The sequence below is a fragment of the Dicentrarchus labrax genome, unplaced genomic scaffold (genome assembly GCF_905237075.1).
Source record: "Dicentrarchus labrax unplaced genomic scaffold, dlabrax2021, whole genome shotgun sequence".
NCBI classification, from domain to species: Eukaryota; Metazoa; Chordata; class Actinopteri; family Moronidae; genus Dicentrarchus; species Dicentrarchus labrax.
Window position 1 is genome coordinate 22,739,754 of NW_026136719.1, and position 23,041 is coordinate 22,762,794.

General features: G+C 39.0%; 1 protein-coding gene across 2 annotated transcripts in view; it reads left to right on the top strand.

Annotated features, from left to right (window-relative positions):
- The window catches only part of LOC127351888 (MAM domain-containing glycosylphosphatidylinositol anchor protein 1), a 172,420-nt gene extending 153,932 nt beyond the window's left edge, over window positions 1–18,488 (top strand). The window contains exons 17-18 of one of the 2 annotated variants that reach the window (XM_051379864.1): window positions 7,538–7,655; window positions 14,825–18,488. In XM_051379864.1, the coding sequence (XP_051235824.1) occupies window positions 7,538–7,655; window positions 14,825–14,910 (204 nt within the window). In that variant the 3' untranslated portion in view covers window positions 14,911–18,488. The remainder of the gene's footprint in view (window positions 1–7,537; window positions 7,656–14,824) is intronic. The other variant, XM_051379865.1, reaches the window with a different exon arrangement.
- Window positions 18,489–23,041: the final 4,553 nt, after the last annotated feature.

The following is a 23,041-nucleotide window of genomic DNA, read 5'->3' on the forward strand; positions in this document are numbered from 1 at the left end:
CCCCTATGCTCTCTCTATTCCATACCTGTCTGTCTCTCTTGAGTTTTCTTACTTGGCCCATCCTCCCTATACTTTCTTTCAGCTCTATCGCCGCCTCTCCTGCCGCCACCCTCCTTTGCTGTTGTTCCTCCAGCTGCCTTGTCTTCTCCCATTCTCTATCTGTCTCTCATTCTTCCATTCTATCTCTCTCTGTCTCTGGGGAGTGCTGGTTTCCTTACAATCAATAATAATGATTGAGCTGTCTGCTGTTGACAATGGGAATTACCTGGCACAATTGCTGTTGTTGTGTTCTGCTGTTTAGCTTCTTTTCTACGAGTTAAAATTTTAAAGGATGGCTCTATTAAGCGTGTGCAGGAGGCAAACAAAACGGGGACAAAATGGTAAAAACATTGTGTTACTAGTAGTCAAAAGCTCCACGGGGTATCTTTAATCTCTTGAAGTCACCATTCAAAGAGAGTCTGCTGCTGTAGTGACAAACAGACGCTTCTAAATCATATAATTACAAAGAAACTTATTACAACCAGAAGTTATGCCAGAAGTCCTTCGATTTAGTATTCCCATTCCATAGTGGGACATATATTTTTTTTTTTAAAGTGAAGATATGAGCAGAGATATCCTGACTTTAGGATGCATCATGCTCCAAACAAACACTGGATCTTGCACTATCATCATGCAACTCTTTCATTAGACCCTCTCTGCCTGGTAACACTGGTGCCATCATCAGGGTTATTTTCTCAAAGCTTTTCTCAGAGCTGCTCCTGAACGACAGAAGACACACTACAACTGCTTTCACAGGCTGGGCAGTGCCACTACATGCTTGCTCTGTCTGTGTCTCCCTCTTTTGATCTTTTTCCAAGAATTTAGGAAGTCGGATAAATTCAAAATGTCAGTAAATTCATTTCCCAAATTACCAAAGCTGGGTAATGTCCATACCAGGAGCAGGACTGTGAATCTAGGTCAGGTGATTCGTGTGAACCTTTTCAGATTGACTCCCCACGTGGTTTCAACCTGCGTTACTGTGTTTGTATTCTATGAGTGGTGTTCCACAGCGATGTGATGTTGGGTGCTGCTCCTTTCTTATGTCTAAACAGCAGTAAAATGGCCTGGAGCTGAATACTTAATGTATATTATTTTTTGTCTGCAATTGAAGAAACCCTTCCAAAAAAAAGTAAACTTTGGAAAGCAATAAACTTGTCGTGTCCGTTATCTATTCTAATCAAATTTCAACCTTCCACATTCCCATGATTTTCTAATTTAAACACATTCGCAAAGGATTTGTTTTTGAAGTAAATGTTATTTTGTTCTACAGAGTGCAGAAGTGACTGCATATTGATGCTTGTTTCAATTCTGCTTCATGTTGAGAGCATGTCCGTGGAGAACACAAACTTTCTAGTCCTGTGCACAGCTCACTGACTGCATACACCGAAGGCCTTTGAGGTGCTGCCACTCGTCTCTGCATTTCCCCTCTCTTTGTGCTCCGTCCAACAAAAGTAATGATGTCTTTGAGAACAGCCTCCCTTCCTGCCTTAATAAAAGAGTTGTAGCCCATCCGGTGGCTTGCATTAATACAAGGCTTTTATTGTAAATAGTTGTAGAGCCAACTGATAAAGAAACATTAGAATTTAAATTTTTACTGCCTGCTGGCCATGATTACTGTCTGTTCATTATTCAAGTTATAAATTCATGAACTTCCACAAGCTCCTCTTGGTTTTGAGCTTACTGTATATTTAGGGAAAATTAAACATTTTTATTAGAGCTGCCCATACACATACTATTACATTGTCAATCAGTATATCTGTAGCGATCTGTTAATGTTTTTATTTTTCCATGGAACCATCTGTCTCACTTCGGCAAGCTTGCCAATCACATCCTTGTCTAAAATCAAAAATAATCAAAGTGTATTGGCTTTGAAGCTGGTTGTTCATTGAGACCAACTAATAAGGCATAGATCACATGTTCACATAAAATCAATGGAATTGGAAAAAAAAGAGGCAACATGTTGTAGTAGATTATTTGTGTCCCCACTCGCTCCTCTGTGGATTACCCAGAGGCCATCTGTGTTCCTCACAGTGTTTGGTACCTGGGGGGCTTGTTGGAAACCAGGCCAACCCACATTTGTGCCTCACACTGCAGCGTCTCTCTTCTGCGCTGGTATTTCAAAGCTGTCTCTGTACATCTCTCTCTCTCTCTCTCTCTCTCTCTCTCTCTCTCTCTCTCTGTCTCTCTCTTTCTCTCTCTCTCTCTCACACACAAACTCTCTCTCTCTCTTTCTCTCTCTCTCTCTCTCTCTCTCTCTCTCACACACACACAAACTCTCTCTCTTTCTCTCTCTCTCTCTCTCTCTCTCTCACACACACAAACTCTCTCTCTCTCTCTCTCTCTCTCTCTCTCTCTCTCTCTCACACGGCCGTGTCCCCTCTGGTATGTGGACAGCACATCAATGGGAACATTAAAGGTTACAAGGCTCGACAAAACGACACATTCACAACTCCAACCTGACACTTTATTGTACACACTTTGATCCTGCAGTCACACACACACACACACACACACACACACACACACACACACACGCACACAAGCTGTCTATCTCACACAGGTTTGCTCACACACAAACTCTCTCTGTGTCACATAGGTTGCACTGTTATGACAAGAATTAGGAATTAAGAGAATTATGGTTGTAATAATTTTAACGAGATTTTGTAGTCTACTTTTCCGAAAACACTATGATCTTTCTTGAGTATTCAGGAGCATTAGATAAAGCAGCAGTCTTTTATGGCCCATGACCCCATTTTACTCATGACCCATAGCACAGAGAGTTGTCTAAGATTTCATGTAAAATTCTTTGTCCTTTGGTAATCTACTTTTAAGTATACAGAAAAAATGAAATATTGCACCCTAGACACTTTATGTTTTTAGAGAACCTCTGTGTAGGTTATAGTGGCATCTAGCAGTGAATATTCAGATTGCAACTAACTGAACACTGTTGGCATCTGTATTTGATGACCTGGGTCAACTATGGTGGCTGCAAAATTCATGAAAACCAAAAACCTATCCTTTTTTGGTTTGGTTTGGTTCATCCGTTCTGGGCTACTGTAGGAAAATCATACTACAGCATTTGTAGATAAAAAAAACAGCTCATTTAAACATAATGAAAACATAACAATTCCTATGTTCAGGTAATTATACACCATTGAAAACATACCTATCAGTTTTTTATTCCATTTCTGCCAATAGATCTCCTAAATGTTACACACTAGACCTTTAGTTAAAGATATATCTAACAAATGCCTGTCCTAAAAATGGTCTATGACTGTATATTAAGCAACCTTGCCACTTCCAAGGTTGAAAAACTCTGAGATATACTTCACCTCAGCACAATGCCCACCAGTGATGTTTAAGTGTGGGGAACTTGGCACTGGCGACTCACACCTCAGCTTGATCTGTCAGCAGTGAACATTAAGTGAAAGGGCACAGGCCTGTTTCCCTGAGCCTCTCCAGGAAAATAAACACATAAAATCATTATTTTGCCATCCTGCATTGCATAGCAGGATATTGCATTGCTTTGTGCTGTGCCATTCTGTTTGATATCTTCGAGGAAATGATTACACTCGGCGTGATTTTGTTGTTATGTTGCTTAAAGGAGAGGGTTATTTGTGCTATGGCTCTGTGTATTGGTGTGTCAAGGCCAGTCTTAGTCCCTGGGCTTCCATCTCCCAATTATTTTTCTCATCGTCTCTAATTATACAACAATCTGGTGTCTTCTCTTCGACTTGTTTAATTCAGATGTACTTGCTTGCAAGCGTGCAGAGGCAGGCCAGCATATCCAGTGTCCGTGTGTTTGTATGCATGTGTGTACTGTATGTTGTTGGCAATAGGATCCTGTAGTGTGCTCAGCTGGTTCTATTAGAGAACAGGAAGAAAGTATATAAATAAAACAAAATGTTAGCCACAGTCACACAGTGCAGAAACAGCATCGTAGGGTTTATAAATTAGATGACCACGGCCTTTTGACCAATTAGCCTCTTCCCTCTACAACCTCTGAATTTCCCTCACAGCTACCCTCTGCCTAGTAAGTCAAATAATCCTTTTGCGCAAATGAGCTGACCAGCTAAGCCCATCCAGCCTCTGCTGCTACACTTCTTGTCTTTCTCCCTCCACACCACCCAGTCAGTTTCAAGGTTCTCCTAATTATTTTATTTATTCATTCAAAGATCTCTCATTCTGGGACTAAATTAGAAAGCAAGTGGGAAAGAGGTGGTGCTGCTCTTGTGTTTCCCTCCCCTTTATGAATGTAATTGAATTGGCTCTGTTTGGGTGAATGAGAATGACTGTACAATCTGACTGGTTTATAAAGGTTGTGGCTGCCATGGGGGGACTGGTCAGGGTGCACTCCAGACAAATGTTCCTTTTGGTTATTTATTAAAATAGAAAAATGAGTATGTGTGGTTCTGGAACAGAGATAAATGACAATCCTTAGTACAGTCTATATTGCAAGTTGTCACACACCTTATAGGTATACTGTGCAAAAAAATACTTTTATGGGCTATACAACATTTCTGTTAGACATGACTTAAATATTATTTGAGAGATGTCTAATACAAAGCAAACACTGATTTGCAGTAAGTACAATACAACAATAAGAGATCCCACTACATTACCTAAACATCTTTTAAAGTACTAGTGCAGTGCCCGTAGGAAGTATGTATTGCTATAGAAAAGTGGGAGGTTAAGTAGCTTTTTCATGGATGGCCAAATGAGGTGTTTGAAGGTGTAGCAGCTAGCTACAGACGAACATACACAGATTCCGATTCCAGTTTGTTGTCCTCGCGTATCCGGATCTCCTCAGACCGGAACAGACTCGGTCCGGAACTCGTTCAGTCTCAGTAATCCACAACAGTCAGTTTAGATGCACAGAACGGGACCGAACAGCTGGCAAAATCCGCTGCAGGTATAAAGCCACTCGCGCCGCTGCAGGTATATATCAGCGTGTTTCTTAAGGTGTGTCGTGGGGGTGGGCTATGCAGTGATCGGCTCTGGTCCGCACGTGGCTATCGTGGCTATGATTGACAATGCTAGCAGAATTTGTAAATCATTTATGAAATAATTTATTAACGGTATCTTTGTAGTCCAAACAAAGCCGACGTTGCACACCCTTAAACCACACAGCAGCCATGTTGAAACTCTCGGGTCAGTCTGATCCTGATCTGCAGAGATATTTGAGGCACACACACACACACACACACACACACACACACACACACACACACACACACACACACACACAGACAGACAGACAGGAAGACAGAGATTTCTTGCTTTTATAGAGAGATGGCTAATGAAATGAATTAGCTAGCAAACACCAGAGTGTTGAGATGTACAAATTAAGGCACTTGAGGCTTGTAAGGTAACACCTCCATTAATACTGCATTATACATTGACTGAACAGTTCAAAGATACAGAGACAGAATAAAGGCAGTATCAGTATCAAGTTTTTTTCTGTACTCCACCATTATACAAATGATTACTCTCTGATATTACGAACATGCAACAATATATTTGACAGGAAACTAACAACACATATCAGGTTTACTTTGTGGTTATTTGCACACACACAGTCTTGAAAGGAAACCCAGAAAGGGGCATGGCGAACATCAGATAAATATATGATCTATTAAAAGTTACAAACGCCACAGTCTTCGGCACCAGCTCTCCTTTCACCTGTTCACAAACTGAATATCAGTCATCTTCTTCCGCAACAGTGCTTCCTGATTGGTGGAGTCCCACACAGGCCATTCAGCCTCTCTGAAGATGTTGTCCTTCGTCATACGTTCTCTATTTGGAGAGGAAGACATCTTGAGAAACAGAGAGAGCAACAGAAGGAAGATTATTTAGGCTACCTGTATATACACTAGGGATAGCATGCAAGCCCTACAGCGTGTGCTCAAGCAGTGCTCAATGTAGCAGAGGCCGCACAGGTTTGAGTTAACTAAGGCTAAGTGATTCGAGAAAGAAAATGTTCAGTGATTCTCGAGTAAGAGCTACAACTATAACTGTGCCAGAGGTTGATCAAATTAGGTTAAGGGCAATTACAGTATTATCAATTTCCTGTCTTTAGTCACATTTCACATTTGGCTTTTCATGATTACACTCCAGAGGTGAACTGGTGAAATGACTTCACATGCACACAGTCATGCTGATCCTTGTCTATGGCAAGGAATAGGTTATTGGTATCTGTCCCATGAATTTGAGTTTGATACTTCAAACCGACATTGCTGTGAGGCACTAACCGCACAACACGCACAGATTAAAACACAGGTAATGAAATGCCACAGCAGTGAGAAATGGTAGCCATAGTGTTTGCTCCACCATTTCATTTACTCAGAACATATATGGGGTTTTCTCCTTGGTGGGTCAGAACTGGGTTAATTGAACCCACCCTTGGTATAGCTTGATATATTTACACACAGAGTGACAGCAGGTCTGTTCTACCTGTTTACCGGGTTAAATACTCTGTTAATGCAGCAGATTGATGTTAACAGATGGAGTTTTTAAAGTGAGGCCAGTCATGCATATTTGCCACCCCTCCATGCATGCCCCTGCTTGCTCTCTTGTCACGTGTAGAGGCATGGTATACAGGCAGAATGCTGGAAGTTTTTCCATCACCTTTACATTCATACACACAACCACAGCTTATTATTGGAATAAGTTGAGGTTTAAATGCCTTGCTCAAGGGCTAGTTGGCAGGTTTAGTGGAAAATATTGCATATATGAGCCCACACCCCCATTTGTGCGTGACGCGCATTTTCTGTTGAAACCATTTAACAGATAAAATAAGCCATTATTACTGTAGGGTTGAAAATCCCTCAGACGTGATTACACAGAAAACACTTTGGCTATCATATTTAAATTAAACATCACAAAGTGCCAAAGTCTGCAGTTAAAGCAAATAACTGCAGTCATGAGAGTTGCTTTTGTTATTATTTTGGAGCAACAAAGTTTCTTTGTTTATTTGCTTTTTCTATCCTCATATTCCGGACAGAATATGCTGGGTTTTTGATTAGCTGGGTGCCTTGGTACACCACAGTAATTAGGCTGTCACTCAAAACCAGATGGCTGGTGGCTACAATGGGGAAGTCGTCTGGAAAGTTTGCAGATGAGTCTCCTGTTTAGTTTCGTTGTTGTGGATCCACGAATAATTAAGGGGTAAGAATGTAACTTATAGATACTTAATAATGAAGGAAATACCTAATACCTGTATGTTGTTATCTTTGCTGGTTGTTTGATTAATGTTTCAGCATAATTCATTTAGCCAGTTTGAGAGCTTCAAAGTTTATCATAACGCTTCTTTTTATCTAGATGCAAAAAGACTGGGAAAGCAGTTGTACTATTATTTACTGTAGGAAAACCCTCATGGGTTATTCATTTAAGTCAAGTGTGTTCTACCAGGGCACTGGCTGTGTTTCCGACCAGATATACACTGTATCAGATATACTCACCCAGCATCCATTTATCTATTTGTCTCTTCCCTAAACAGATTGTGTTTGAAGGAATCCGAGGCCAGAGTTTCGAGGGGGATATTGCCATTGACGACGTGTCCATCACCATAGGGAAGTGCAAGCAGGAGAACACTGTAGCCAGCGCAGGTAAGACAGGTAAGATAGACTTTTCTATGTGGAGAGACGTAAACACCCAGAGAAACACAAAGAAGCAAATGTGATTAACTGTTTCCTCCCTTATTGTCTGTGTGTGTAGGCACATTCAGGTGAACTGAAATGAGGAAGGCAATAGGGTTTATATATGTTGATAACTTTTTGTTTTGGAAATAAATCACTTGCTAAGAAGCTGAAACAGAGCTGAATTAATCTACTAAATTGATTTAAACTGGAAAAACAAACAAATTGAGGGGCAGCAGAGAAGGAAATTACTGAGAAAAATAACTAAATGTCTTCTTTAGTGTTTGTGAGGTGTGGGAATATGGCACAGAGAGAAAAGGCTGTCAGTGTGGGGGCTGTATGGAGACAAGTGGACACCACAGGGCACCGGCATGGAGGCGATTTGGAAGCCTCATCATCATTTGCGCTCCTTCCTCTGCCATCCTATCGTTTTATTTACTTCACATTCCCTCTATCTTTTCATCCTCTTAAGTTTCCACACCACACCCCCGCTGCCTCCCCCACACCCACCTTCATTATATCCAGTTTCTCCTCCTCTTACCTTCTGTTCTCTATAAGCCATCTACCCTTTATCTCCATACCTCCGCACACTGCTCTTCATCTTTTAAAAGCTTCTGTTATTTACCCTTTGGAGAAAGATAGAGAGGACAGGGAGAAGGTGTGTAATGATAAGCATTGAGAGAGAAAAAAATCATGAGTGAGGGAGAATGTCTATGCAGTAAGGGAATGAGAAGCACACCATCAGTCCATCAGTAAAGAATTTCACTCTATAAAGTGACCACAGTGTCTACACACCACTCATGCCAACCTGCCAGACAATTCAAGCTATCTGCCCATAAATAGAATACCAGAATACTATTTTGCTACTTATAACTATTGTTTGTGACGGTCCACTTTGCCTCAAGGGTGAACCAGAAAGAAAAACAAGTGAGTTACAAGAAAATGAGTGCATGTCCATGTAAGCGTGGGGAGAGAGAGACTCAAATAGCTTAAAGCGTTGGGGTGTGGACAAGAGACAGAGACAGAGAAAAGGTCAAAGACAGAGAGTGACCGAAAGTATGTGTGGATGTGTGTCTGAATGTGTGTGTGTGTGTGTGTATGTGTGTAGGTGTGTCTGTGTGTCTGTGTGTCTGTGTGTCTGTGTGTGTTGTGGGGGGCGGGTGGAGAGAGAAACAGGTCCAAGAATCAAAAGAAGAAAGAGAATATGAAACTAAAACCTGCCAGCAGTTTAGCTACAGTAAGAGCTCATCTCTGCCAGCCAAGACACACACACACACACACACACACACACACACACACACACACACACACACACACACACACACACACATTCTCATAAACATTCATTGCATTCTCTCTGTCTACAGACATGCACAACAACAGCTCGTTGGCATTGCTCTCTTATAGCACACTGCCACTGAATATGAATCAATCACATGGGTCATTAATATGGTAGAATACACAACTGATCTTTTAATTGTTGTTCAGCCAATTACTTTGATTTATTTGCCACTGTATAATGCACTCATTAATCTTACCAAAAATATGTAGTTTGTAACATAATTTGTCTACTATTTTTAACAGAATTTGAGTGACTAGTTTTAGTCAAGTCAGTTTTGTTCATATGTTGTGTTATATGAACAAAATTAAAACCACAAGTCACAAATTTACCTCAAATAGATTTCCCTCTGTAAAGCATACAACGGCCTGTATGCTTAGAGCCCCGATTCAGCTAAGGAAAAACCTATTTTAACGGGGAAAAAGGAAAAACTCTTTATTTGAACAACAGTGGAGGAGGGACCTTTTTCCAGGAAGGGCAGGCATGCAATAGATGTGTGTACAGAATTGTTGTACTACAAGCTGGATTTTATGCAGCAACATGTGATGAGAACTTACATGGTCTCATTCACTTTTTTATTGCTAGGACCTACTACAAAGAAAGCATTAGAGCCATGGAAACAACACAAAACAGCAAAAAATGAGAGAGTGAATTATTAACAACATGCTTTTACCTCCTCAAACCCCCAGCAGGAATGTGTTTGTGTGTGTGTGTGTGTGTGTGTGTGTGTGTGTGTGTGTGTGTTTGTGTGTGCGCAATCTTGCCCATATGTGCAAAGACACTGGCGGATAGAGTGAATAATGGATGAAGGTGTAAACAGGAAGCGGAAAGCTCTTGAGCTCTCCGAGTGTGCCCGTTTGCGCGTGCATGTGTGTCCTGCAGGTTTTATGCAGGCAGAGACATACAGTGCAGACAGATGGGTAATTATCAGGAAGAAGAGTCTTTGCCACTGTAAGAAACACAAATGCATCTGTCTTGAGAACAGATTTTGCCACCATGGAGATGGCGAGGTAACTCAACTCATGTTTGCCAGGTATGATGAAATCAAAAGGAATATGATTTAGTGGAAAATGCAAAAGTTTAACATACCACCAATTACACTTTATTCAAGAGGCATAGGGTCTCTTACAGCAGAGAAAAGAGCATATAAGACTTGACTTATAAGGTAATTTACATACTGGGTTAATTTGAGTCCAAACGTTCTTGGGTAAGACAAGTACAAGTATCTAATAAAACTCTGTGTAAATTCACAACTAAAACTAAAACAATGGAAATATTGTTCTTACTTATGACTTATAATGCTGCACGTACATCTAGTTCTCAATCATTGTAAAACTGGATACAGAAGGCTTATATCCACTCCTGCAGTTCGCCATAAATGGACATAGAAGCAACCTTAATCCTTAGATGCATGAGTGACTGGACCCTACACTCTTCCATAAGTGGGTCAAAAATGACCCGTATTAGAATTAATGGGTTTTTATGCCATTTTTGTCATTATAGTTAAGAATAATCATTTGTATTATACATATATATATTGTATTATATTTTGGTCAACACAAGAATGATTACATGTATGAAATATTTTTATTTTTCACTTTTTCAACATTTTTTACATTTTGAAAACATTTTGAAAATTGGAAAGAATCAACATTACAAAATTACACAACAGCAATAGACCAATGTCAATATCCATTTTGTGTGTGTGTGTGTGTGTGTGTGTGTGTGTGTGTGTGTGTGTGTGTGTGTGTGCGCGTGCGGGCGTGTGTGTGTGTGTGTGTGTGTGTGTGTATGTGTGTGTGTTTCAGATTCTAGTCAAATCCCATAACCGCCTCTTCATCCAGCATCTGTAGGACCATTTCAACTGTATACCTAGCAGCCATGACACCCTGGATGAGAAAACATAAAAGGAAGAGAAGGTTTTGAATGACAAGCAAACCTATTGATCAATATGTAGCTATATAAATAAATACACACACGCACAAACACAGACACAAGCAAACAATAAAAGAGACATATTTGATGATAGATGATAAGAAACACCCACTCTTTCACACAGTAGTCATGATTGACACACACACACACACACACACACACACACACACACACAACAGTACATTCAGTAATTTTAGCTAGCTTAGTTAGCTAGCTAGTGTGAGCTAACTTTAAAGTAGGCTAATTTGTTGATAGAGATAGATGATACTCTCACACAATAGTCATGAATGACACGCACACACATTTCTGAGGTAAAAAAGAAGACAATACTTACATGTATCAGATCTTGCTGTGTAAAATAATCTTCTTAAGGGGTGACACTTATGATATAGTCTGTGTGGTCCACAAAATACATATTCCTGACAGTCACAGTTGATAAGAATCAAAGATTCCCAATGAAATCCCATACGAAATTAATGCGGGTCATTTTAGACCCACTTATGGAAGCTTGGGGTAGTAATACAAAAACTACAATTTCAAAAAATTTATAAAAGGTAAGTTAAAAATTTAAAGGGCATTTTATCAATAACATGTTTTTTGAGGAATACCTGGAATATGAAACGTTAACAACTTTTCATTACAAAGATATTGCAAGAAAACGACCTCACCGGGTAATTTTAGACCCACTTATGCATCTAAGGGTTAAACATGTTTGCATATTGATACCTGTACACTCTCAGCCACATACTAGACCTGTCAATGAGATGAACGACAGGAAATGCGCAGTTTCACCAAATGTGCCGCAACAGCAAGGTTCTCCAACAGCATCCGAGCTGCTGTCACTATAGGTGACCATTACCCACTGCTGTGACTATTTATAGCGTCTATACAGTACCACTAATTCATCACACATACCTGTAAACCTGTTCATACTGAAACAGACTTTACAAAGTGCTTCACAATTTAGGATAAAATGAAGTGTTCATCAACAGGGAAATTATAGCTCAAATGAAAATAAAAAGAATGATAAAATTAATTGCATCAATCTTTCAAACAATTTCAGCACATTTAGATAGATAGATAGATAGATAGATAGATAGATAGATAGATAGATAGATAGATAGATAGATAGATAGATAGATAAACAGATAAACAGATAAACAGATAGACAAATAGGTTAAAACAGACACCCATGGTGAGATAGTGCTTTTGAATGCACAAGTACAAAGAGGCACATAACATCAATAGCAGCTTTGATCAGCAAACTGTCATATGCCTGTGTGTGTGTGTGTGTGTGTGTGTGTGTGTATGTGTGTTGTGTGTGTGTGTGTGTGTGTGTGTGTGAGAGAGAGAGAGAGAGAGAAACAGAGAGAGAGAATCGGTATGTTTCTTCAGCCAGAGTGCACTTCTCCTATGACACTTTGCTGCTGCACCCTGCATCTCACAAGAGATGGAGGGAGAGTAGGTGAGCCTGGCAGCATCACCCAGCTGATACATCACACCTGTGTCACACACACACACACACACACATACTGGGTACACACACCCACATCCACCCACAAGTGTTTTCAGTGGAGACTTACTGTCATTTTAAGCACACACACACACACACACACCCACACACACACACACACACACACACACAGAGGAATGCACATATGCCTACAAATACACACAGGTGAGAACTGTAGTGCATTGCCACATGTACACACATTTACGTCAGGTTAACTGTGTGCACGACTGTTATCCTACAGTCTTCCACAAATGAATGATGATTGCCTCTGACATGTTTGGTGCTACGCTGCGTGCATAAATCACAGAGCTCTACCTTCCTCCGCTGTGTGTTAGAGGAGAGGTGATGGAAGGCGAGGTTTTCTCTTTCTGTTTTTTCCACTGAAGGAGTTTCCTCCTGATCTCTTTATTGCTCTTCTATCATATTGACCCACTGTACCATATTCTGAAAACTTTCCAAATAGGTGAAGCATTGATTAAGAAGTAATACAAAATTAACTCTGATACTGCTTGATTCATTTTAGCTTACATTTAAACTAGGAAGTAGTTTAGCAAGATCACTGACAGCTTGGGTAGTCATTCTATATATTTGAGTATACTGTGACATAAATTGAGACGTATCCTGTTTTTTGAAGGTTTAAACAGTTGCCGCATCAAAGCTGAATAGTGAGTTTTGTGTTGGTTGCAGCAGTAAGAAGTAGGTGCAGAGGTTCACAGTCATGCGAGTGTAGTAAAATGACTGTTCACTGACTTGCACATACATGGGACCACCCACAACAAACATACACACACACACACACAAACACTGCATATGCCCATAGTATCCATTCACTTTCTAACTCCTTTTTAATTCCATGACAGATCAGATAGATGTATGGTGTACAGACCTGAAGCATTTACACACAATAACTGAAACAGAGAGAGAGAGCGATGTAAAACACCATGCTTCACTTCAATCTGCTGCCCCCAAACTATACTACAGGAATGTATGTGTGTGTGTATGTGGGAGTGTGCATGTCCGCAGCGTATGTATCAAAGCTTTATTATAAATATTGATTTTCTGCCTGGAGGATGGACCCTTGATATGAAATCATATTGATCTTCTTAATACAATACCTACTTTTTATTTATGAAACTCTGTCTTTGAGCAGCTTACTTGTAATTTATTGCTGCATTTTTGTAATTCTATATGTATGTCTTCTGTGTGGAACTGTAAGATTTTAACAAAAAAGAAAGTAAATTGGAAACCTTACATGATCTCATGTATGCAGCTGCTGGTTAGTTATATCAGTAAAAGGGTTCTGAACAATGAAATTACACCGCATAGAAGATGTGTGTATTGCATCTTCTAACTGTGCATAAACAATAACAACCTCCAAAGAATCACATATTGGTGATGATGACATCAAATGTAACTTTTTTTCTTGTTAAAATCTCAAAGCTGCCATGATAGAGTGGAATCTCACTGTTTACTCATTCGCCCCCTCATTCTTGGTTCCATGTCTCTCCCTTTCCTTCATTTTCTGCTCGACTCTTCTTCCTTTCCCTGACAGTTTGTCGCTTTTCTCCACATGAAATTGTAAAACACAGATCCATCTTTTTACAACCCTCCTCCTGCTTTCAATGTTGTTAACATGGCTTGGTATTGTTCAACTGATGCTTTCTGTTGCACAGAAGAAAACTATAAGCTCTTTGCCACACCAGGGCTTTTCCATCACACATGCCGCTGTGCTCAGCCTCAGGCTTAAACTCAGCCTAAGGCCAGAGAGATACATATACACTTACATGTTCAGTTATCTACCTAGCCTGGGGTTAATGTAATGTCAAGGTTAGCCTGGTCTTTAAAAATGCAATTTACAAGGGACAGTGAAATAAATAAAAAGAGAAAAGAGGGGAAAAAAAGGTAGAATTTACACTTTTTATCTGAAATATACTGAATACAATACATTTCAGGAGGAAAAGAAAAGTACATTTTACATTGATGATGATTTAGAGAAATTCTTCCTGTGACACCTTTGGTAAAAACAATAATGAGATGGATAATTATATTAAGTGCACATAAACATTTTAAACAATGTGATGTAAATGCATGTCAGCCAGTGATTAAAAGGTATCCCACTCATGTTTACGAATAAATTATGAGTAAAAAAGTAAGTGAATTGAAGGCTGGAGTGTGAAAAGCCCTTATGATTGGTCATGTACGGAGTGTATTAGGTAAACACACCCAGTGCAGGAGGACTTGTGTCTGTGGGAAATTTGCTTTTAAACCTTTTGAAATCCTAAAAATAAATAGCAGGAGCTGGGGACAGGGTGTCTGTACGAGTTTTCTTTTCATGCAACTTTTTTTGCTCTGTTTCCACAGTTCTGATTGGTGGATCGCACTCACTCCCATTGGCCAGCTGGCTGACCTTTGGCCTCTCCTGCTTCCTGTCGCTACTCTACAGATGATGAGCACTTCCCTCAACACCACCTGTCTGTAGTGACAGACACTGCCCTGACTCGCGCTCTTTTACTTCTCTCTCTACCCTTTACCCTCTACCCTGTCCTTTCCTCAACGTACTTGTCTCCCTAACTGTCTGTCCTTCTCCACTCGTTGTCTTTCTATCCTTCATGCATCCATTTAATCCTTGTCGCTTAGATAAATGGTAACACAAAGTCTATGTCTAGTTTTTCCTGCTCTGCTTTCTTTGAACCTTTCCCCCCAGACACTCAGTATAACCTACTGACGCTCATGTGGTATTTAAAGTGAACATACGTAATGATTAGTCGAACTTCATGTTCTCTCCTTTATCAATCTATGAATCTGATTAGATTCACTTTATCCATGTCAGCGTTTCACTTTGTCACCTTTTCCTCCCCTTCATTAACCTTCTTCATCCATACGTGCACCCTCTCATGTATCTCCACCCCCTCAAACCACAATCCTCGACGGCCCCTCCACCCTATTCCCCAGACACACCAAAGTGTCGGACACTCTACCAAAGATGACTAAGGACCTGAGGGAATAAAACGAGGAAACAGGGATTCTAAGAAGTAACTGAAAGAGAAAAGAAAGTGCGGGAGAAATCCTTCTTTTTCACAAAGACCGTCTCCCTTCCAACCCAGCCTTTGGGACCATGGGAGCTACTGAGATGATAAAAGAGACAGATGAAAAAAAAACTGATGAATGAATGAATAAACAAATGAATGGTGGGGAAAGGACAAACCAGAAACAGAGGGGAAAAGAAGGGTGCTCCTGGTAGCCTCTCTGCTTGCCCTCTGCTTGCCACAAGAGACGAACCTCAGTGCGGATTATACGTGTACATTTATCTCTATATATATTAAATATAACAAAGTTTAAACTAAAACACAACTAGGACAGTGGAGGACTTTACAAAGTGAAATTAAAGAAGCACAACATTTATACAACCTCTGCTGTTCCTTTGGGTTTTCTTCTACTTATTATGTGATGTTGCAATTTGTCAGACCTATTCAATGTTTTTGATATTTTGCTTTCTGGTTTTGTTTTGTTTATGCCGTTAAAAGGGTCAAGGGCAATGGGTAATAAAGTATTATATTAATATTTATGAGAGGAAGAGAAGATGATTTGGATCCAGAATGAGAATCGAGCATGAGGAGGCAAATGCAAGGATGACCCAAGTCGCCTGGATAGAAACCTCAGCTTTTCTTCACACATACTGAACACACACACACACACACACAGACACACAAACTCAGTTGTCCTTGCTGACATCACAGTCGGGCCCTCAGCTCACCTTCTGCCTCAGACACATGTTTTATCTGTGAATGACACAGAAGGCACAACCGCGGATGGTAGATGAACGTTCACATGTCTGCTCCCTCACCATGAACATCCCATCACTGGACATCGTGACTCAGATGTCTGGATTGATCAGCCACAACAGAATAGCTGGACATGTCTCTAAAGAAAAGAGAAGCATGGTGTGGTACAAGGGGGCAGAAAAGAGCCTGCAGTGAGTTCAGTTGAATATATGATCAGAGAGCACTTATTTCTTCACAGGTTATTGAATGTTGTATGTATTCCCCATACACAGAAGTGAAAGATGGAGAAGATATGTGGCGGGTGTGCAGTGTGGATTGCATATCAGATTCTCTATCATCGTTTAATTAACATTGAATATCTGTAGTGTAAAAGATTTCCATAACCACATAGATATGATTGTTAAAATTAAGCAATACTCATATCTATAGCTCTATATACAATAGTTTATGATTGCATTTAAATCTTGCTCAAAACAGATCATAATGGGTACATATCTCATGATTTGTCAGTTCTGATTTATAATTACCAGTGTATTCACCAATCATGAAGTTCCACAATTACAGCTGTAGCTATTTTAATCATTCAGGGGATAGTATGCATTTTGCTGCATCAGGCTTAAATGTATCTTGAGAAAACTCCCCATCCACCACTCACCCTGCTCCAGCTCCATTACCATGTGCAGTCCTTTTAACACCTTATGTTCTTTTTTCTGTCATGTCATGTTGATTTGATCATTGCACTTTTTTTCTTTTCTTTATTGTGGTCGATAAAAATTGCATTATTTCAGTCATAAATAGTACATAACATACAGAAATGATGTGCCTGTTTAGCTTGCCCAGTCTGGTGTGAGTGGCACTTTCCATGTGAAGGCATGTTGGACAAATCTGTGAAACTCCACAGACAGTAGTGTATTGTAAAACCATGGAAGCCCTTTGAAACCTACTGTAAGCAAACTCTCAATCTTAGCTTTATCTTTATCTTATCTCTCTCTGTCATAATTCATATGCTTTGTTACAGTAAGTGCACCTGATGGCAGGTACCTGACTGATATTTTAGAGGTGAATTTGAGTAACATGCTTTCCTGTAAATGTAGCTTGTTCGTTCTGCAATCATATACACTAAGGCTAAGCTGAAAATATTTTCAATTGTTCTTTTATAATCTCCTCAGAATGCCCATTATTTTCCAGAATGACAACAGTATTTGTTTCTGGCATTCATAGCAATACCCCCAATGTCTACAGCCTATGGCTAAGGGAATTGGCTACATGTGGCTAGTTTAAGTTGTACAGTATCAAGAGCATTATTCAGCACTACAGCAGCACACGGTGGGTCAAGTATGTTGCCCATATAGTACTAAATACATTTTAGAAATATCATTAAGCATTGATGTGCATGGCATTTCATCATGCTAACTGTCAAATTGTTCCTCATATTACCTCATATTTGAATGGCAGTAGTGACATCACTACCATTGTTATCATTGCATTTAGACATGCGACAGTTGCAGAATACTGTGGAAGTCTTAAGATCTGTTGTCTGTAACCTCTGTTAAATTTCCCAAACTGATACATACACACTTTTTTTTTGTTCCAGCTTATTTTTATAGCTCAAGTTTAAAGGGGGAAGACACTGTATTATTTTACCCACCTGAGAACAGAGTATCAAAGCGTAACATGCATATTTGTGAATAATTCCACCCATTGTATGTCATTGTATTGACTTATGAAGCAACACATTGTTACTTTTTACCACCATGAGTATTAAAATATCTGACGTGGCAATATGGCAGCGTTGGAAAGTAACTGGTCCTGTATACATCTGCCCCTGTATGATAGAGCAACGTTTCTTTCTTTCCAAAAATGTGTCAACAAAATTCCTCAAAACTGGAACACAAAGTTCAGCTTTGAGTCATCATAAGCAGTCAGTATTCAATGACCAAACATTGTTTTCAACAGAATGTAAATCAAGCTGCTGTTATGGATTTTAACATTTTAATAATGGTTTAGTCATTACCAATTCACATTATTCAGAGTGTAACACACCTGTAGCAGCACTTTTTGGTCATGTCATATGTCACATGTACATGACACAAAGTGACGTTTGCATTTTTCTTCTATAATAAAATCAAAAGCTGACAGCATCACTTATAATTCAGGTGATATGCATTATTTCGGTGGAAAATCATGGTCATTTGTTTCAAAAGAACATATGTTAATAAAATGAAAATTTAAAAGCAAAATAATTGTCAGCAATAAAAATATCTGTCTTAGGTGACATGCTTTGGTAGCAAGCAAGCATCTTAAAAATGCTGATCATTATACAGTGCTGTAGATAAGCACAGTGAGAATGTGTAGCACAACTCTCAGTTAGAATACAAAAGCTGATTTAACTTTAAGCACCAGATATGTAATGAATGACTGATATTTTTGAGTGTAAGAGAAGGTCCATCGGGAATTTATTTGACCTTAACATTGCAAAGAGCATCAGTAGAACTCAACTTCATTAAAGTCATTACCTGTACAGTGCTTCAGATATTAACCAGCAAATGTAATGGCCTTATTAGTTGACTCTTGCGATTTTAAGAAATTACTTATTACTTACTTCAATAGAATGTGATGGATTGTCCAAAAGTAAAAGGAAATAATTACATACTGTACGTCAGGTAATCTGAAGGCACCTCCTGATTTAACTTAGATGATTTTAGTTCAGTTTTAAATAATTTTGATGAAGACAAACCAAAGATAAGACAACTGGCAAAATGTTTACCACATGAATTAGTGATGAAAATTACCTTAACAGTTTGATTTTCTCTCATCTGGCAAGTGACACAGTAAATCTAATCTGAATGTCTCAGCCCAGTCTATTCCAAAATGTCACATTTAAAAGGTATAATGATTTCAGTTGTAATCCTCTAACATAGGTTGAGTTAGTTAAATATTAGTGCTCAGTGTATAGTTTTCACAAGAAGTACACAATTGTTTGTGTCCATTAAATGCCACTTGGTTATTTCCACTTTCTGTTAGCTCATCCATGTACACGTACAAACATGTACACACACGCGCACACACAAACAAATAGATTTCTGCCATCATACAGGTAAATAATAACAACTAGAATGACAAACTGACTGTTAATCTTCCATCTACTGAAATGTCTGTACTGTCTTGAATTGATTGGAATTGACCTGCAAGAGACACTCTGGAGTAACTCAGCCTCTGCCCCCTCCTCAACTGTACAAGCTGCCAATACACTGAGCAACTGTGTGGCAATAGATTGAGTATTCCTCCTGGCAACAGTAATAAAATGAGGTACATGTTCAAAGGTTTTTTCTTTTTTGGAAATAAGATAATGTGAAACAATCGGTGTCTTAGGTGCTGGCTAACACTCCTGGGTAATGCTTCCCTGTAATGTTTATGATAACATAATGAGGGTATTGCAGCCTTGCAGACCAGAAATTATCTCTTCCACAAAATGCTGTGATCCTTGTCCTGGTTTCCCAAAAAAAGCCTGAAAACGGTATTTAAGAAAATGTTTTAATATGAAAAAAAAAAAAAAAACATACCTTGCAAGTCCACAAGTAGCTGAATCCCAGTGTTCACTGGACTGTTTGACATTTTGACCAACACACACGACAGTGTCTCTCTTTTCTGTGGCATCAAACTTTTCACCAACTAGCGTCAAATGGTAAAGCCTTAAAACCTTATGAATAACTTTTTTAGGACCCACCTGACTATTGTAACTCACTGTGACAAGCATTGTCTTCGCATTAAGTACGTTTTGGGAAACAGTGCATCGGTCACAGTGATAGTACACACGCTGACTGTCAGGTTTTATGGCATCCAGCAGTCTATGTATTGAGCCATTTTGGAACAAAAGATGCAAAATGCACCTTTAATGGGAAGAAAAGAGAGAAGGGTATCAAACAGTGATGAGTGTTGTATATCTCTGTCATGTACTGAAGTATTTTAGAGGAAAATATATTTGAAATATGACTCTGAAAGGTATAAATAAACATTAATGAAACAAAAAGGTTAAGTTATTGTTTCTTCCTGCAGTTGCTTTTATATGAAAAGAGAATATACTTTGTATTAGTATTCACGCCGAGTTAAATGAGAAGATCAATACTGCTCTACAAAGGCAAACTGCAGTAACTACAATTTTGTTGACTGAAAATGAACTTTCTGTTTTATCTTGTGATAAAGTTATATTTTGTATGTAATGTAATTGTAATGTAAAAATTGCAGTAACTACAAAATCCAACCAAAAACCAAGACAAACTACAGTAAGTGCAGTTACTGCACTCTCCCTCGGTTTCTCAGAGCTTCAGCTGCTTCACTGTGGCTTCCATATCAGTAAATCGTCGACAATCGACAATTTCAGGTCAATCTAGGGAATTAAAACCAAGGGAATCTTAATGTTCTCTACTGGGAACTCTTACTCTTTACTAGGATAATTGTAGCAGATAGTAATACTAGTTTGGATATTACTGTGCTAGCTCTAGCTAGACAGGACAAGGTATTACTCTGCTAATTCATCTATTCTGTTTCAACTTACACATGAGACAATAATAAATACAGATTTAATGTAATAACACATCAAATTAGATTTAGATTTTTTCAGGAAGAAGACATTAAGACTGAAGATACTGCACTGCCTATATACTGTGTACTTGTTTTAGCAGTTCCAGATAGAACACAGTCAATAAGAAAAAATAAATAAAGATTAAATAACAAAATATAATGGAAAAATACAACATATAATGGAAATCTTATATTTTATTGTAACACAAAGACAGAGTGCAATCTGAATTTTTCGGGTCATTAGTCAAAAAATTGGTCATGGAAATTACTTAGAGAATACATATTTAATAAGCACATAACTGCTGTTCTCCCTAAAATGCTTCTGGCTGGCCAGTCAAAAAGCTTTGAAGCCATTTTTAGTGTTATACTAAACTATGTTAGAAATGTAAGTACAAAATCTGCCTACCAGCATGTGTAAAGCTCATTACTAAACACGTTATATCTCGTTGGATTCATTCGTGCAAAAGCCAAAGTGTGAAAATTACAATTTACAGAGGGTTATGTGTCAGACTACTTCTTGGCCAGATGCAGTGACTTCCTGTAGTTACTGTGAGCTTGCTGGGCATGCCAGCGAAGACTTCAGAAGGTTACTTCTCAAAGCCAAAAAACACATCACCAGCATTAACCTAACCCTGTTTCCAAACTAGGCTACAGGCTATTGGCTGGAGTCGTATATTTGCCAGACAGATATGACAGTGGGATCAGCCTTCTCAAGTCAGCAATAGAGAATAAGTGTATTATTTCTTTAAACAATGAGCTTAAATGAGTCCAGCTATTGTCAAGTTAAAAAACTAAAACCTTCTAAAACCTGTGATCCTATTATTTTAATGAGTCACAAGGTTCAATGATGAGTTCAAATCTTGGCTTTGAAATGAAGTTCAAGGACTTGTTCAAGTAGTTTTTAGCCAAAAAGAACATACATTTCATGCATCATCAATGCCATGTGTGACTTACTGCTGACAGAGTGTTTCAAATCACTACTTGTACTCAGGCAGACTGCCTGAGATGCCGCCTGGTGTGACCTTTTTTACTAGAAAATACATCACAACAGCAGGGGGGTAATTACAGAAGTGTTATAGGTGCCTAAAGATACTAATTACTTCACACACTTAATCTCTCATTGTTGGTGATTAATAGACCAACATTTTTGGACTACTTAACAAATAGGCACAGAAAATACACAGAAGCAGTGTGTGTTCCATCAAACCTGCTCCATCGAAGTAGACATAGCAACTTGATTTAGAGAAGAGTAGATAATATAATCACCTCTTGAAGCATTTCTTTAATCATTTTGTATTCATGTGTTTGGTCCTTGACGCTATGATGCTTATGTCGCAGATGCGACATACGCAGTAATTAATGAAAATTCTCAGGAAGTAAAAAAAAAAATCACCAAACAAATTTCAGCACTTGCTCACTAATGACTTTGCTGCCAAGGCTGCCAGCTCATGCATGCCTAATTTGTGAGATGTGTAAAAGTGTAATGAACTCACACAAATGGCTTTCTCCCATCTCTCAGCACCTCAGTGTAGGATGTCACCACAAAGTCATATCATCACAACGAACACAGTAATCAGAACTAATTTACACTCCAAGGGCGTGTGATTATCTTCTCACTTACATTGACATTATCACTGCTTCTAAATGTGTTTTTCAATTGGTTTCTGTTTCTCCCCATTTGCTTTTTGTCTTTTTCCCACCGCTTTTTGTCCTTTTTCATCGCTCACTGTCTCCCGTTTCTGTTTTATTGCAACTAAAATAGATACAGACCAAAACTATACAGTATGAGTATAAAGAATCTGTCTGGGTTTGACCTTCTTGTAACAGGCTGTTCCTGTTTAGCTCGCTTACTTCAGTCTGGAGAGCTGGGAAAAGTGATAGGTGTCATACAGTTGAGGTTTCCGGCTATTTTTGCTTGAATCATTTGCTGTAAGTTTTGACCTTTGACTTTTGATGGAGCTTTCTCCTCTCAGAATAAACTGCAAGGTCCAGCTGAGACACGCTGCTCTCTCTCTTACACGCTCACACACATTCACAATACCCTCATTTTTCACTCAATGACTGATATTTTACATTTTGTTCGTATATGTCTTTCTCATAGCTAAATTGGAGGAAAAAAGAAAACTGTAACAACTGGAAAAATAAATAAATAACTGGTGTCGTCTTACATGCACACTATCAAACGTGAGAGACAAGCACTTACACACAGCTCTTC